Here is a 15,014-nt window from a genome sequence, read left to right on the forward strand (position 1 = left end):
TGGGATTAAGTTAATCAAGGAAAGGTTTTTTTTAATTGCTACTGATTTAATCTTTAGATTTGACCAAAGCTCCCTTCAGCTCCACTCCCTGCTGCTGACTGTATTTGGAGCTAGTAAAGTCTGCAGGGTAGTATCATGCAATGGTTAGACTCTATAAATCAACATATTTGGCATGGCACCCTGTGAAGTGTGGTCCTGGGCTAGAATGTTGGACAACAACTGGGGAAATCTGGATTGAAATCTCCCCTCAACTGTGATGCCCATGGAGTGATCTCCAAGACTACTGACTTCTGAGTTTGTTTCTTACACAGAGCCCTTGAAGGAAAGGGGTGAGATGATGATGATGATGATGTAATGTTTATTCTGTAAAAAGTTTAGAAACTGACCATCTTAGCTGTAGCTCAAAAATATTGGCATTTTCCACAACGACACTCCCACCCAAATCTTCTGAAATTCTGGGTTTTCTGCATGCCATTTGTAGATTAGGACCTTAAATGTGATGTGGGTGCTTCTGAAACATGACAGTAGTATGGCCCTTCTGTGCCAGGTCTTCTGAATTTGAGCTAAGAAACTTTCTGACCTTTGTGATCTAATTTGTACTGGGTATACTCACCCTTAAGAGGCCATCTTTGGACAAAAAGATGTGACATCTTACAAGCCATATGGCTTGGCTGAGCCTGGTGTATATCAGTATAAGGACCTTGGTCTTTGGCTGGTCAAGCTTAGAAGGGACCACAAAAGTAATCTAGTTCAGCCCCCTGCTGTTGAGGTCTGCCAATGCTACCAATTGGTGGCAATTGCACCTTTGTTTACAGTCTTTCTTCTGTAGGGCTTTGGACTACTGCTTCCAAGCCCAGCAGCTCTTCTTGAGGAGTCTGAGCTGGAAAACACTCCCTCAAGTTGTAGATGTAGTTGCCGCCAGCTCTTGGTTGTGATACTTCTCTACAAGGCAGAGCATGAGTTTAGCTTTGTGCTGAACTTTGCACATACTACGTGTGGGGTTTACCTTGCTGTAGATTGATGAACTGATAAAAAAGGATTTCTGGGAACCTTCACAGATATGAGGAACCTTGTGACTTTCTCCTCTTCCATCTGTCCATCCCCACCCAGTGATCTGCAGGAGGTGCCATAATTGCATGGCAGACAGAATGCTTTGCATGTGGAAGGTGCACTGTTCTATCCTTGGAAAGTTCAGTTAAAAGGATCTTAGGTGGCAAGAATTGGAAAGGTATCTAAAAACCGGAGTGATCATGAGCCAATCAGAGCATTCTGAACAGACAGATGTGGACAATTCCCTTAATATCACAGAAATGAAAATAGAGAGTTCATATGAACACCAGACTTTACAGCTTGGTTGCTGTTCTTATAGAGATATCACTGCGTAAGTGCAAGGTCTCCCTCTAAGCAGTAGGTGGAAGTCATTTGATAGAGGCAATGAACTGTCTTCCAGGGTCCTGTTGCTGAGGCTGGAAATAAGCAAACAAGTGGATCTTAATAGGATACTGTGAAGCTGTGAAGGGACGTATGGGAGAGGTTTGGCAGGCAGGACCAAGGAATCCTGAACCCTTTCCTAATCTGCAAATATTCCCTTTCTAATATTTCCCCTTTCAACTGAGCTCTTTACTTACATAGGCAGAAAAGAAATCAGTAAAGACATTACAGGTGGGGAGTGTTCCCGGGAGGTTCCAATTATGGGGTCAGAGTCAAGCAAACCTGCTTGCCCACTGATTCTCCCTTGCAAATGTTGTCCTGCCACTGTGCCTCTAGGAACCCCAAACATAGATCATATAGCCAGTTTCCTGCCTCACAGTTACATCCACGCCAAAAGTATTCCTAGGAATGATGGTTCTAAAGTTGGATGTTCCATCAATTAATCGTAATGAATAGGCACTGAGCCTCCATGAATTCATCCAATTCCCTTTTTAAAAGCATCTAAGCTAATGGACATCATTCAGCCATGTGTAAGGTTTCAAACCTATTGAAAGCCGGGTCAGAGGTGTTAGATTATCCAGTGCGGGGAGGGAGCAGCAACAGAGGCAACCTTTGACTTCCTATCCTCTTGCCTTGCAGATTTTGCTAGTGAGGGTGTTTGGAAGGGGAAAGGAGGCAGCTGGAAGAGGTGCTAGTTGACTCATATCCTGGCCTTTCCAGAAGTCCCTTCCGCTTGCTGGCCACCAGAATGACCTCCTTCCTCCTCCTCCTCCTCCTCCTCATCCTCAGAGATTGCTTTTCTAACTATGCAGCTGGTGTGGTTCTTTCCACATCAGCTGTAATGTCCCTTCTGAGGTTGGAGTGCTGTCTCTGATAATCCTATAGGATCTGGGTTGCTTGCCCAGAGACTATCGGATTGCTCTCTCTGAATTCCTTCAATGCATTTATGCAATATGTGAAAAGGTACTTCTTTTTCTGCATCTCCTGTTAATCAGTGGAACAATACCACATTATTAGAACTCTGGGAAAGGGAGAAAAAAATGCTTTTCTAAAATGGAGATTTGTACAGCCTATTCTGGGTGGGTGTTATATTTAGATAAACTGCATTTCATAATGATGTTCAAATGTACTTTCGCCCCAACCCCAGCATTCCTGTGCAGTCCCTCCCGCCACTTGAGTGGCCACTCCCGAGTCATTCTGGTTCTTACGAACTGCGGATTGAAGTGCAGCCAAAACCCCACCACCGCGCCCATTACGAGACAGAAGGAAGCCGAGGGGCAGTGAAAGCACCAACCGGAGGACATCCTGTGGTCCAGGTAAGGTGTTTTGTTTTTGTTTTTGTTTTGGTGTGTATAGACTGTGGTGGCTCTTAAAAGCATCATGGGTAGTATCCAAATGTGTCATTCTCTTAGCACAAATGATGCTGCTTTAGTAGAAATTAGGTTCTGAAATATGCACAAGAGAAGAATCTAATTAAACTTACTTTTGCCCAAGTACAGCGGTTCAACCAGTTGTCCACAACTTCTGTTCAACTTGTGCAAAGGTTGCACTTTCTGCTCCTGCAGGGGGTGTATGTTTGACTTGGGCTACCTGTCTCTCTACCAAACAAACATAACAGGCAGCCCCTTGAACAATGGAAAGATTCAGCAGATCTCTGTTAGTGCTAGTTGAATTTGCAAAATTACGTGGTAGGATATTGCCCAAAGGCTCTTGATAATACAGTCTGATGTCACCTTATTTGGGAAGAAGGAGGAGTGTAGTATTGCAAAGCTAAAGTTATACTTTGGGCCTTCTAGGGACCAAGGCACATGGCTCTCTGGGGAAAACAGCCATGCCCTGGTTGTTTAGGCTGTTTTACATTTGGGACATTGAGAGATGATATCACATTCAGGCATAAATACTTTTAAAATCATTTAACAAATGAAACAAAAAGGTTATTTCAGGGAGCGATGGAAAGGATGCTCATCAGGGCAGGTGAAAACAAAATGTAAAAGACTTAAGTTTGGAAAATTGAAGTGAAATGCAAATTTTCTGAAATAAATTAACTAGTCTTAACAGAGAATTTTTTAAAAATTTAAATCACAGCTTAAGGCAGGCTTCCCTATCCTGGTGCTCTCCAAATTGGTTGAACTCCCATAATGCTCAGCCATTGGCCTGCTAGGAATGATGTGAGCTCTTTCTCTGTCATGTTTATTGAAAGCAGCCCGGGAACATGTTTCTTTCCATGTTATCCTTGCAACAACTCTGAGATGCAGGTTAGGCTGAGAATCAGTGTCTGTCTGTTCCTGGTCGCCCACTCGACTTGTGCAGAATTTTATTTTGGCTGTTGGGCAAATGACTCCAAACGTGAGTTGGACACGTGCCTGTCTTGAACCGGCTGAAGTGCTTTTCTGGGGAGTTGCTGACTAAAGCAGCCTGTCCACATATTGCCTTCGGTGGTGTTTGCTGCTGCGAATCACGTTGTCCCCTGGTGGCTTACAGTCACAGGGCCACCTCCTTTTGCAATATCTTCTTCAGGTGACGCCAGCAGGAAATCTTTTCATTGGCAACTGAGATAAGCAGGGGGAGGAGGTCAGCTGAAGCCCTTCGCACAAAGTCGGCACTTAGCTCAGTGAGGCATTTGATAGCCTGCTATAAAGTTTATGCAGTTGTAAAGCAATAGGAGCCCAGGTTAATGGGTTCATGAATTCATAGGGGGAAGGTGAATGAGTTTGGAGCAAGAAGGCAATTTGCATGTTAGACTGAGGTCACAGAAGCAATGGACAATCTTTAAGGTGTAGGAGAATGGACCTTGTGGCCATTCAGAGGTGATTGGACTCGAGCATCTTTCAGTCTGAGCCAGCATGGCCAGTGGTTATGGATAGTGGGAGTTATACTCAAACCACACCTGTTGGGCCGCAGGTGTCCACCACTACTGTACAGTACTGAAGGAACAGAAGATTGATCATTATGTTGTAAGCCATCCAGAGATGGAAGTACTTGGACAGCATACACATTTTTAATTTTTTTTAAAAAAATCAAATTAAATTAAAATTAATTGAAATTAAAAATCATTGCAAGTATGCACATTTGGTGAATTACAGTTGGAGAAGTCAACTCAGCTCTAATCTTAAATGATGTCAGAATCAAAAATTGACCTCTGAGCATGGCAACGGTTCTGCAACAGACCCTGCCAGCTGTAAGGAGAACTTGCATGTTCTGCATTCTGCAGTATTCTGACACATGTTGCGATTCTGTAATGGCCAAGGGGTCCACAAGCTGGTACTATCCAAGATCCCGTGTGGGGATCCTGTTTATCTTGGTTCATGTCATCCTATCTCATATTCACAAGGCTTCAGTGGGTGGTGGGTACAGCTGTGATGCAGCTGTAAAAGAGGTTACCTTTATAGGTTGCCTTAAAAACATGACTGAGTCATATACTTTCATGGGCTTGAAGCCACTTTAACAGATACATGTCTTATACCTGGTGGGCAGATATACTCATGCAGGCATACACATCAGCCCTCTTAAGCTATTCGCACAAGTTGAATTGTGTTGGGGAAAGTGAGGAGGTGTTTGCTGGCCTTGCTTGCTTCCTCACAACTTCAGGGTCTTCCACGTGTGGTAGCATCAGCCTGATAAGGCCACTCTATGGGTGTAGGTGCTATGTACAATTTATAAACTATCTTCCAGGGAAGGCATGATCAAGGACAAGTAACCTGCCCTAAAGACTGACTCCTTTGAACCCATGGTTTTCAATTCCAGTAGAAACCTATTTCACGGGTATTCCATCTGTCTAGAAGAAAATCTGTTAATTTAAGAGAAAGATGCGATGCGTACGGCTCCTTTGTTGGGGAGCAGGAAAGGACACATACCTTGTCTACGCTGAGTTAGGACCAGGGTTCCAAATCATGCAGTAGACATGACATATGCAGAGCAGGTGCTGTTTCAGATGTTCCCTGTCCATGGAAAGTGCCAGGACTGGTGTCAGGGATGTGACTAACTTAGCAGCTCGAATAGGGATAGAGATAGATGGAGAGGGAGGATGGAAACTGGCTGCAGAAGGCTGCAAAATGCAAGAGGTCCAATTTGTGACCTGTTTACATTCCTTTCAAAGGTGGCCTGTAGGTAGAGGCACCTATGCTTGACATGCACCAAATTACTGGTGAGGCAAGTTCTGGTCCATGGGTCTAACCTGGACCACAGAAGTTCCCCATCCACACCTGAGGTTCTTCTTCTGTGGGCCCAACCTTTGCCTTTCCCAAGTACCCCCTTTGGGGATGGAGGCCACCAGCCTTCTTGGAAGGTGGCCTGAAGAGCAATCTCCTTGTCTTCGGTCTGTGTATGTGATTGGCTTTCACATGACTGGCAACCCTGATCATGTTGAGCATCCACACAATTCTGGCTGCTCCCACATGGACTTCCCTTTGTAGGGCCAGAGGCAGGGCCCACACCACAGGGCCCGCTTGTTCCACCTTCTGCATGCATATCACTGGTGAGAAGGGCTGAAATCTGCACAGGGTAAGCATAATGGCCATTCGCAGCAGAAGCGCTTGACTATCTTCCTAGATCTGCTGAGCTTGCTTAACACTTCAGATAGGAGAGAGAACCTTAGTCCCTCTTGAGCCCTATGCAAATATAGTCAAACCTGTTAATCAGTCCTATGTTGTCTGTGCATGCTGGAGTACATTTTGCTCATCCCTGACTTATTTCAAGGAAGAGTTTTAGGAAGGAAATTCTTACTATATTGAATAAACTTTTGTCCTATGACTTTGCTTATAATTTTTATAAGTTTCCTCTTTTTTCGGCTTGGGAGTTGATTTTGAGTGAAGGGAAGCTGCACAGCACTGGATCTCATATCCTCCCCTGCTTTGTCTTGTGGTTTTGCTCTCTGATGCCACTTCCTCCTCTTTGCATGCTTGGTCTCAGGAGCTTGGCACACTCCACGGAGGAGCGTGTGCTCGCAGGGTACTTCTAGAACACCAGAACAATTGTCTGTCTGTTAAAGTTGGAGCCTCTGGCAGGGCAAGATGCATTCAGCAAGGACATGAGCTTTTGTGTGTTTAACATCGTGTTCAAGGGCTGAGAATAGCAACAACTGCCTCTGTGTTGAGGACAAAGGCTGGTGTTGACTTATAGCTTTTTTTCCCTTCCAGGTTGGCACCATCACCCAGTTCAGAGAGGATGTGGTGCTCACATCCTTTGCCTTTTGGTCAACTCCTTGTCAAATTCTACCAGTAGTTGTTTTCAACATTTGCAAAAAGGGTAGACCTGGCATGCTCTAAGCTGGGAAAAACGGAGTTAAACTATGATGATGCAGCATTGTTAAACGTGTTCTGTACATGCTCCAAGGCACCTGTTTTTATGTCATGGATTTAGACACCATATGGGAGTACTTGGTCCTAGCTCAGATTAAACCTTCTGTTCTGAATTAGAAAGTCTAGAAGGGAGAAGAGAAAATAAGAGCACTAACGTTGCGCTATGTGCTCTGAATGCAGCACTCCCGATCAGCTATTTTGACAGCACAATCCAGTGCATGTTTATTCAAAACTAAATCTCAGTGGGGCTTGCCTCTTGATAAGTGACTATAGGATAAGTAAATTTGTGTATATTAAGGTGTCCTGAGGCTCCTTCAAACTATTCATTAGCCATACTAGGGGAAAATAAAACCTCCATCTTCAGAAGCAGTTTACCACTAAGCAAGCAGGGTAACACTATTTTTATGCTGTGCTTGTGTTATGTTGTATAGCTTACTGAGAACAATCTTAAACCATGATAATATAATTATTACTTTACTAAGGTTTTTAAAAAGATGCGGTTGCTTTCTTTGTAATATGAACATTCCCCAGAATCTTCCACTGATTCAAATCTCATTAAGCAATCTAACACTTACTGTATGTTACATGCAACTGAATATAACAAGCCTGCCATGGGTGGTTTTATTGTGGAAAAGCAGTTTTTGTCATGTATTTTTCAGGGAGAGAGCAGCAAGGAGTTAATGGGGAAGAGAGGTGCTGAACCCTATTCGTAGCCCTCTCCCCCCGCCCCCAAACTCTCTCTTGGTAAATTATTTCTTTAAAATATTTTATATACTGCCCTTCATTAAGATGGATTCCAGGTTTCAGATCAAACAGCCAGATCAAAAATGCCAAAGACTGAGAACAGAGACAGAAAAGATTAAGAACAGATTAAAATAGCACCACTTAATGCAGTAGGTACTTAAAGTTCTTGGGAGGATGGAGAGATTTTCAGCTGGTTCCCAGAAGCTAATGGCAACAATGTCAGGCAAAACTCCCTGAAGGGGCAGTTCTGCAGTTTGGGTGCTCCACTGCTGAAAAGTCCTTCTCTGTAATTGATATCAGCCGATAGAAGAGGGACTTGAAGGGGAACCTTGGCAGATGACCTTATGATGCAGGTTGGATGAGATGGTGAGAACCCTTCATCCAGCCCACAGCTGTTCAGTGCTTTAAAGATGAGCACCAGCACTTGAACTGGATCTCATACACAACAAGGCATGAATTTCTAAGGCTAGTGCTATCTTGCCTAAATAGACTAGCCTTCCCTAACCTGCTCTCAGCCCAAGGTTTTTTGTAGTACAACTCTCAGGATCCCTTACACGTGGCCATGATGGCTGGGACTCTTGGGAGGTGAAGCCCAGAGCATCTGGAGGATACCAGGTTCAGCAAGATTCTGCAGGTTAGGATGCTCTCCAGATGTTTGAGACCAAAAGGCCGTCCCAGTTAAAATAGCTTCTACCCTGATGATTTTATTCCCTGGGTTCTAGATGCATGATTGCAAGAAGATACATGTTTCTGGATTTCTGCTCGTGTGGAAGAAGAGTTGTAGTCAAAAAGTGGCAAATAGGGAAGGGGTTAAGGATCCATCCATGCATGCAAAGAATAAATTCTTTTCACAACTGCTTTCTCCTAATAACAGCGGTTTTTAAAAAGTATTTTTTTTTGCAGGGCGTGTTACTCTTGGTTACGTGTGTGCGTAGGGAGCATGCCGGCATGTTAGACGCTTACCGAAGCTATACTGTCTGCAAAACATGTTCTCCAGAATAGGAGGACTGCATGCTTTTATCACATAGCCTACACAGGCAATGTGTACTGAAGTTTGTGTATTAAAATAACAAGAGGAAGGAAGTGACAACAATTAGAAAAGACTATTATTTTTTTTTCTCACAGCAGATCACACCAAACTGCCTGGCTTCCCTTAGTGCCTTAACTTTTGCTTATTGTTAGTAACACCTTTTCACTTGCTAAATTCTACTCAAGTTTTTTCATATTTAACTCCCATTGATTTCAATAGCTTCAACATATTTTAGCTAGTTTGATGAGCAAACCATAGTGAAGGAAGTTTAACAATAATTATCACTTGCCTTTTAATTTTTTTCCCTTCAGTAAGAAATATAGTATTAACTGGCATTTCTTTTTTGGTTTCAAGTCAGAGTTTATTTACTCATTTTTATTTTTACCTCTACAGGCTTTTCCTGGAACTCTAAGCTATAAATGTCTTAAAAGTGCAAGCAATTATAACAGTGTATCAGGACCTTTGATACAAACAAAGCATTGGGTGATTGGTATCATGCAGTAGGACTTCCTTCAGAAACATTAACATAAACTCTTGATTGTACAGATTTCACATATTTGGCAGTCTGTGATGTGGATATAACCTGACCTGCCTGTTCCCCACCTTTAAAAAATAATCAAGAAAACAATTTAATAGTTCTCATGATTCTGGAGAAAGCTTAGAAACATGACTGTACACTCTTATGAATTCTTTGAATAGGGATGGGAAGAATAGAGTTTTGTGTTTCTGAATCCACCCTCAGCGATCTGCACAATCCCCTGTTGGTTCCAGATGGCAAGGGATAAACATGATGGAAAGATTCATGAATTTTTGCATGCAAAGTGGTTTTTTTTTAAAGTTCAAAATAAAAGCTTCAGGGGCTGATCAGGACCTGGGCATATGGGAAGGGGGAACTTAGCCTTCTCCCCAGTGCTGAGGTGCAAGGGAAAATGTCCTAATTCTGGCTGCTGTATTGGTACTAATAATAATCTTCCTCCTGGTGAAGAAAGCAACTGGAATTGGGGGTGGGAGGGTCACCAGGGAAGCTTTATGTGGAGTGCCTGCAGTGAGAGAAGTGTTCATTACCCTCCCCATGCACTAGACTCCTGGTTTTATTTTAATTTTTTCACCTGCTGTCTTTCTCAGCAGCCCTTTATCCAGATGGGTTAGAGGGCAGCATAGAATAATATTATTTGGGCACATGCTGGCCAAGTTATTATTTTGAAAGTCAAAAAACCTAAAATTCACGTTCAGCGTATGCATACAGCCTGACCCTTCCTTTCTCTCAACATGCTGTCAGGCACTCCAACTCTGCCCTTCCTCCCAAGGACCCAATTCTTTGGCCATGTAGTTTGGACACAGAATAAATATTTGTACCCAATAGAGACCCATATATTTCATTTAAGTTATATCATTATTTTGTGTTCAGGAATTGCCATTTCTTTGCACAGAATTTACACTGTTGGGATACAAGGCATATTCTGACTACTTTATGACTCTGTAACTGAAGGGTTACATTTTTGGAACATGTGCTGTGTCTCCCATGAGAAGCACTGTGGTGCCACTACATGTCCAGTTTCTGGGTGTTAGTATGGAAGGAACATACCTTTCTACCCTACAAAACAGCATGGGCTAATCTTCCAGTTGAATACATGAAATACAAATGGCAAATACTTGTGTATGCTGAAAAAACACTAATAAAAAAGTAATATTAAGAGTGGATGGTAGTTATGAGATATGCTCCTAAGCCATTCCTTTGACACCAGAAAGAGAAAATGTTTCCAGTGTTTTCTTATCTCCTCATGTGCAGCAGGAAAAGGGAAGAGGTAGGAGGAAGTGATTTCTCACTAAGCTTTGTATTTGCCTTTAATTAACAGCAGGCAGCAGGGGTTCTGTTTTCCTATTATTATTCTTTAACCAAAGGCTGATTAATGGGTCTGTGAATCACCACAGGATTATCCAAGAAGCTGACCACACACATGCATGCACCTAAAAAACCTTCTGGTGGAAATCCAGCCTGTTCCATGAAGAAGGGACTAGGTGAGTTTTGAATGCTGCACAGAAAGAACTCAAGTTATCTAAAACAATGAAACACACCAAATGTAATAGGGAAGGATCTCAGGTGTAACTCCTCCAGCAAGCAGTGCTCTCACACCAGGTGGTGGCCGAGGCAGAGAAGTGCCTACTCAATCTGTGCCCCCCAGGATTGTTTAGTTGAAATGGCAAGGTTTGATCCTGGGACTCACCATATGCAAAGCACGTCCTCTATCTATGTGTCCTCCCCCAGATTTTCAAACAGGACCACCATGGCCACCTAACTCCCAGCACAGGTGAAAAAAAAAGTTTTGAACCTGGGATCTTGTGCATGGAAAAAAAATAACATGGACAACCAGCCAACAAAAAGCTGATCTGCATGTGCAGACTCGGCCTGCTTACTGACATAGGGAATCCTAACTTTTTATCCTGTTGTATTAGTGTTCTGTTTACAGCAACCTTGTAAATATTCGGATATTGCAAGTGTGACATAAGCTTATTTGTTTACTGCACAAATCTATTCAGATCTCAGTAAAGGACCTTTCATCCCTAGGTCAATTGTATCCCTATTGATATCCAAATTTTCTGCATTATATAACCCATATATAACTCATATATAACCCATTATATTTTTCCACTTGAGGTCTAATGCCCACAGAATAGGGTGATCAAGCAACTCTGTTAGTCTGGTTCTAACCATCGTTATTCACACATGCTGTTATATTGCTATGTGCTGTTAAGTCATCTCTGACTTATGGCAACCCTATGAATGAAAGCTCTCCAAAATGGCCTGTGCTTCACAGTTCAGCTCTTGTAAACAAAAGGCAGTAGCTTCCTTTATGAAATTGATCAAGTTCATAATTGGTTGTCTTCTTCTGCCTTCGACTTTTCCTAGCATTGGCCTTCCTCAGTGAGTTCTTACGAGGTGCCTGAAATACAACAGCATCAATTTTGTCATTTTTACTTCCAGGACATGCTTTGGCTTGTCTTTCTGTTGGTCCAAGGTATTTTCAAAGCTCTTCCAACACCATGTTTCAAACACATCAGTTTTCTTCATTCCACCTTTCTTCACTGTTCAGCATTCATTCTTAGTGATCTTGGCCTTAATCACCAGCGAAACATCCTTCATTTCAGTGTTGCTTGTCTGAAATAAGACTGCAATATTATCTGTGTATCAGCTTTCTATCATAGTATCTTCCTGCTACACAGACTCCCAGAACACCATGCTGTTGACCCAATATATGTAAGCTTAATGTACCAAATGGAGCTGGAGCAAATCAGTCTGTCCTGTGAATTCATTTATATATCTATTACTTTTTTCCTTCTGTGAGAGTGGTCTGTGTTGTCTAGACAGGAAGATGAGTGATTTGTGGAGAAAATTGACCACTCCCAGAAAGCAAGATTTCTGGTAGGAAGGATGAGAAACAAATGCTTCCTGCCTCATTCCCACTGTGCCACGCAATCCAGCGCTTGATTTCCTGAAGCCTACTTAGGATGGGAGCCCTTTCTGTCTTTACATCCGTATCTTCAGCCTCAGCAAAGTCTCCTGGCAAGTGCCTTCAGACCATCAGGGCAGGTGCTAAAATGAGGTAGTTCTCCCCATCTCCAGTCCTTTAAATTCAGAATCCATATTCCTCAGATATATGTACTGTTAACATACATGTCACGTGGGCATGTCGTGAGCGGAGCCAACTGGTGCCGGAGGTCAGACTAGATGGCCCAGGAGGCCCCTTCTGACTCGCTCTGTTTCTATGTTTCCATACAATATCAATTTGTCGTATGTTTTTAGCTCTGGTCAACATTAAAGTCCATGTGTTGCTGTTTTTTCCCCCTTTTACACTGATAGAAATGTTTTTGGCTTGAAGGTTTCTGCCCGTGCAGTGCTACATCTGGGCATGATGATCATGATGATCATGATGATGATGATGATTTACAACATTTATATACCAGACCACATCTAAAAAGATAGAAAGGGCAATAATAAAAATATACAACAGAAAAAATATGTTAGAGGCAAGTCGCCAGTAACACTGTGAGTCCTGGAGGCCTTCCTGAAAGATAAGTGTTTTCCGGAGGGGCTGGAAATAATGCCATGTTGGTGCATGCCTGACCTCCAGGGGCAAGGAGTTCCACAGAAACGGAGCTTTTCTGTGGGTGGACTCTGGTTGGGCTATAAGTCCATGCAGACCGCCTGGAGACTATCCTCCCATGACCTCAGTGACAAAGCAGACTGGTAAGGTATGCAGGTCCCAAGTTGTTCAGGGTTTCTACACTAGTACCAAAACATGACCTGGTACCAAAGAGGCAGCCAGTGTAGTTACCCCAGGAAAGGACTTGCATACTGAAAAGCCAAGCTGCTGTATTCTGCACTAACTGTGGCTTTTGAGCCAGCCTTAAGGGCAGCCCTACATAGAGTACATTGCAGTGATCCAGCCCTGAGGTTACTAACAGCCGTATCCCTTAGTCTGATTACCTGCTTTGTACAGGTAATATGGAACCTGTGAGAGGATGCACTGGCTCAGATTTCCAAAATGCTGTAAACCAAGTTTGTGTTCATGTGATGGAAGTTCAGCATCTTTAACTGAATGCCTAGTTAAACCGAGTGTACTAAGCTGGGACTTCCAATTAGCCAGTTTGGGTGCCAACAAGATAATTCTGCTTCTTCATTACTAGTTGTATTTCGTATTTGCAGATTAAACATTCACATTTAGGCACATTTTTATCAGCATAAGGCAGTTCTGAAAAGAGAGTGTATACTTCCTTTTCTATTCTCTGATACACAAAGAAGATTAAGTTCATTTATGAAGAAACAAGTTGGTAAATTTAATTATGCATTAAAAATAACCAATCTCTGCAATAAAATCAACCCAGAAAAAGTCTCCTTGTTTTCTGAATGATGTTTGTTTATCTGCCAGAGTGCCTAGCATTTCCTTGGGGCACAGACCCAGACTAGCCATGTTAATGTTATAACTGTTATGCGAAAGAAAAAACAAAACAGCAGTCCATTTCTACCAAAAGAAAGAAATAAAACCCCAAAATAGAATATGGAAAGGTACACATCATGTCTGGCTTCTCTTTCCCTTTTTGGTAAATGTGACTCAAATGAGTTGGTTTTTCTCCAGTCTACTCTATATATACACTTTTGGGGTAGAGAGGATCATTGTGAGTCTCTCACCTTCTAAAGTAGTAGATGAGATCTGTTTTAGGATTCCCCTGTCTAAAGAACTCCTATTTCTGTTCTGCATAACTCTTCTCCAAATGTTAGTTATCTCTCACTCTCTTCATATTCTCTTTCATTGAACACAGTGTGTGAAAAATCAAGGGTGATGGCTTAGCCAAGGGGCATGGTCTATTCTTAAAGGTGTGCATAAATCAACACTTTGACAAAATGGTGATGCCTAGACTTGAACTCAGTGAAAACCCATCTAAGATGTGGTGTCCTTCTCAAGTCTCACTGTAGTCTTTGGTGGCTAAGAACATTTTCTCAGCCATATTTTAAGATGGCTTAGGGGTACAAAGAAGGGATTGATAGCTACCCTACGACTCTAGAAAGCCTCCTTCTGAGATCTGGTCCAAAATGCCACCAAATGAGGTAGTAAGCCATAAGCCGGTAGAATTGGCAGTGTCACTTCCCTCTAGAATGCTCCCTTGTGTAAAAAAAACAAGCGATAACAAAAAATTCCCACCAGCAGAAAACTAGCTAGCTGTGCCAATATTGTTAGTAGTAGCATTTGTTGTTTTAACTTGTAAGAGAGTGCTATTTTTCTAAATGTGGAGGAACATGCAAATCAATGACTAGCTTTGCAGGACACAGCAATGCATTGTGAGTAACTCGCCACAGTGGGTTGCTGTATCTTGTGAACCCAGATTGCTTCTCACACAAAGGATGACTTGTTTGGGCAACAAGCCACCCTGATGACCCATTGTTTTTCGTAGGGTTTATTGGACCCACGATTTATTTATTTATTTATTTAAAACATTTCTGTGCCACCCCCATCACAACAAAGCCTCGGGGCGGCTCACCACATAATTAAAAACATATAAATAACTCTAAATACAATAAAGATTAAAAAGCCCAGTAACATCTCGGCTAAAATTTTACAATCCTATAAATACATAATAAATTAACAATTAAAATTAGTTTTAAATAAAAAGGTCTTAGCCTGGCGCCGCAAAACAAATAATGATGGGTTGTTCTGCACCTAGGAGGCCAATCCCTTCATGGGTCAGGGAGCAGCAAGCCAGCCATTCAGTAAGAACAGCAACCACCCCCACCCCTGCTGGTTTGCCAAGCTTGCCCATGCCATTGGTCGTGATAGCTGATTCCCGAGAGGTGCTTTGGAATGATTGTCATTGGCTGTATTCTCCCTGCTCTGATCATGGCCCTGTTTGGTTGCCTCTGCCTGTGTGTATGTGTATGTGCATGTTTGTGCAGGAAGGTGAGCTTTCCATGATGCCTACCAGTGACAGCTCTCCAAAGTGCCCAAGTGGCTGTCACT

General features: G+C 42.6%; 1 protein-coding gene across 5 annotated transcripts in view; it reads left to right on the forward strand.

The window, feature by feature from the left end:
• NFATC2 (nuclear factor of activated T cells 2) overlaps positions 1-15,014 on the forward strand; it is a 163,780-nt gene that overhangs the window by 34,634 nt on the left and 114,132 nt on the right. For all 5 annotated transcript variants that reach the window (XM_044455310.1, XM_044455311.1, XM_044455309.1 and 2 more), the window contains exon 3: positions 2,579-2,747. In XM_044455310.1, coding sequence (XP_044311245.1) covers positions 2,579-2,747 — 169 coding nt within the window. The remainder of the gene's footprint in view (positions 1-2,578; positions 2,748-15,014) is intronic.

Source organism: Varanus komodoensis, unplaced genomic scaffold (assembly GCF_004798865.1).
Source record: "Varanus komodoensis strain SLA01 unplaced genomic scaffold, ASM479886v1 scaffold8, whole genome shotgun sequence".
Classification (NCBI taxonomy): Eukaryota; Metazoa; Chordata; class Lepidosauria; order Squamata; family Varanidae; genus Varanus; species Varanus komodoensis.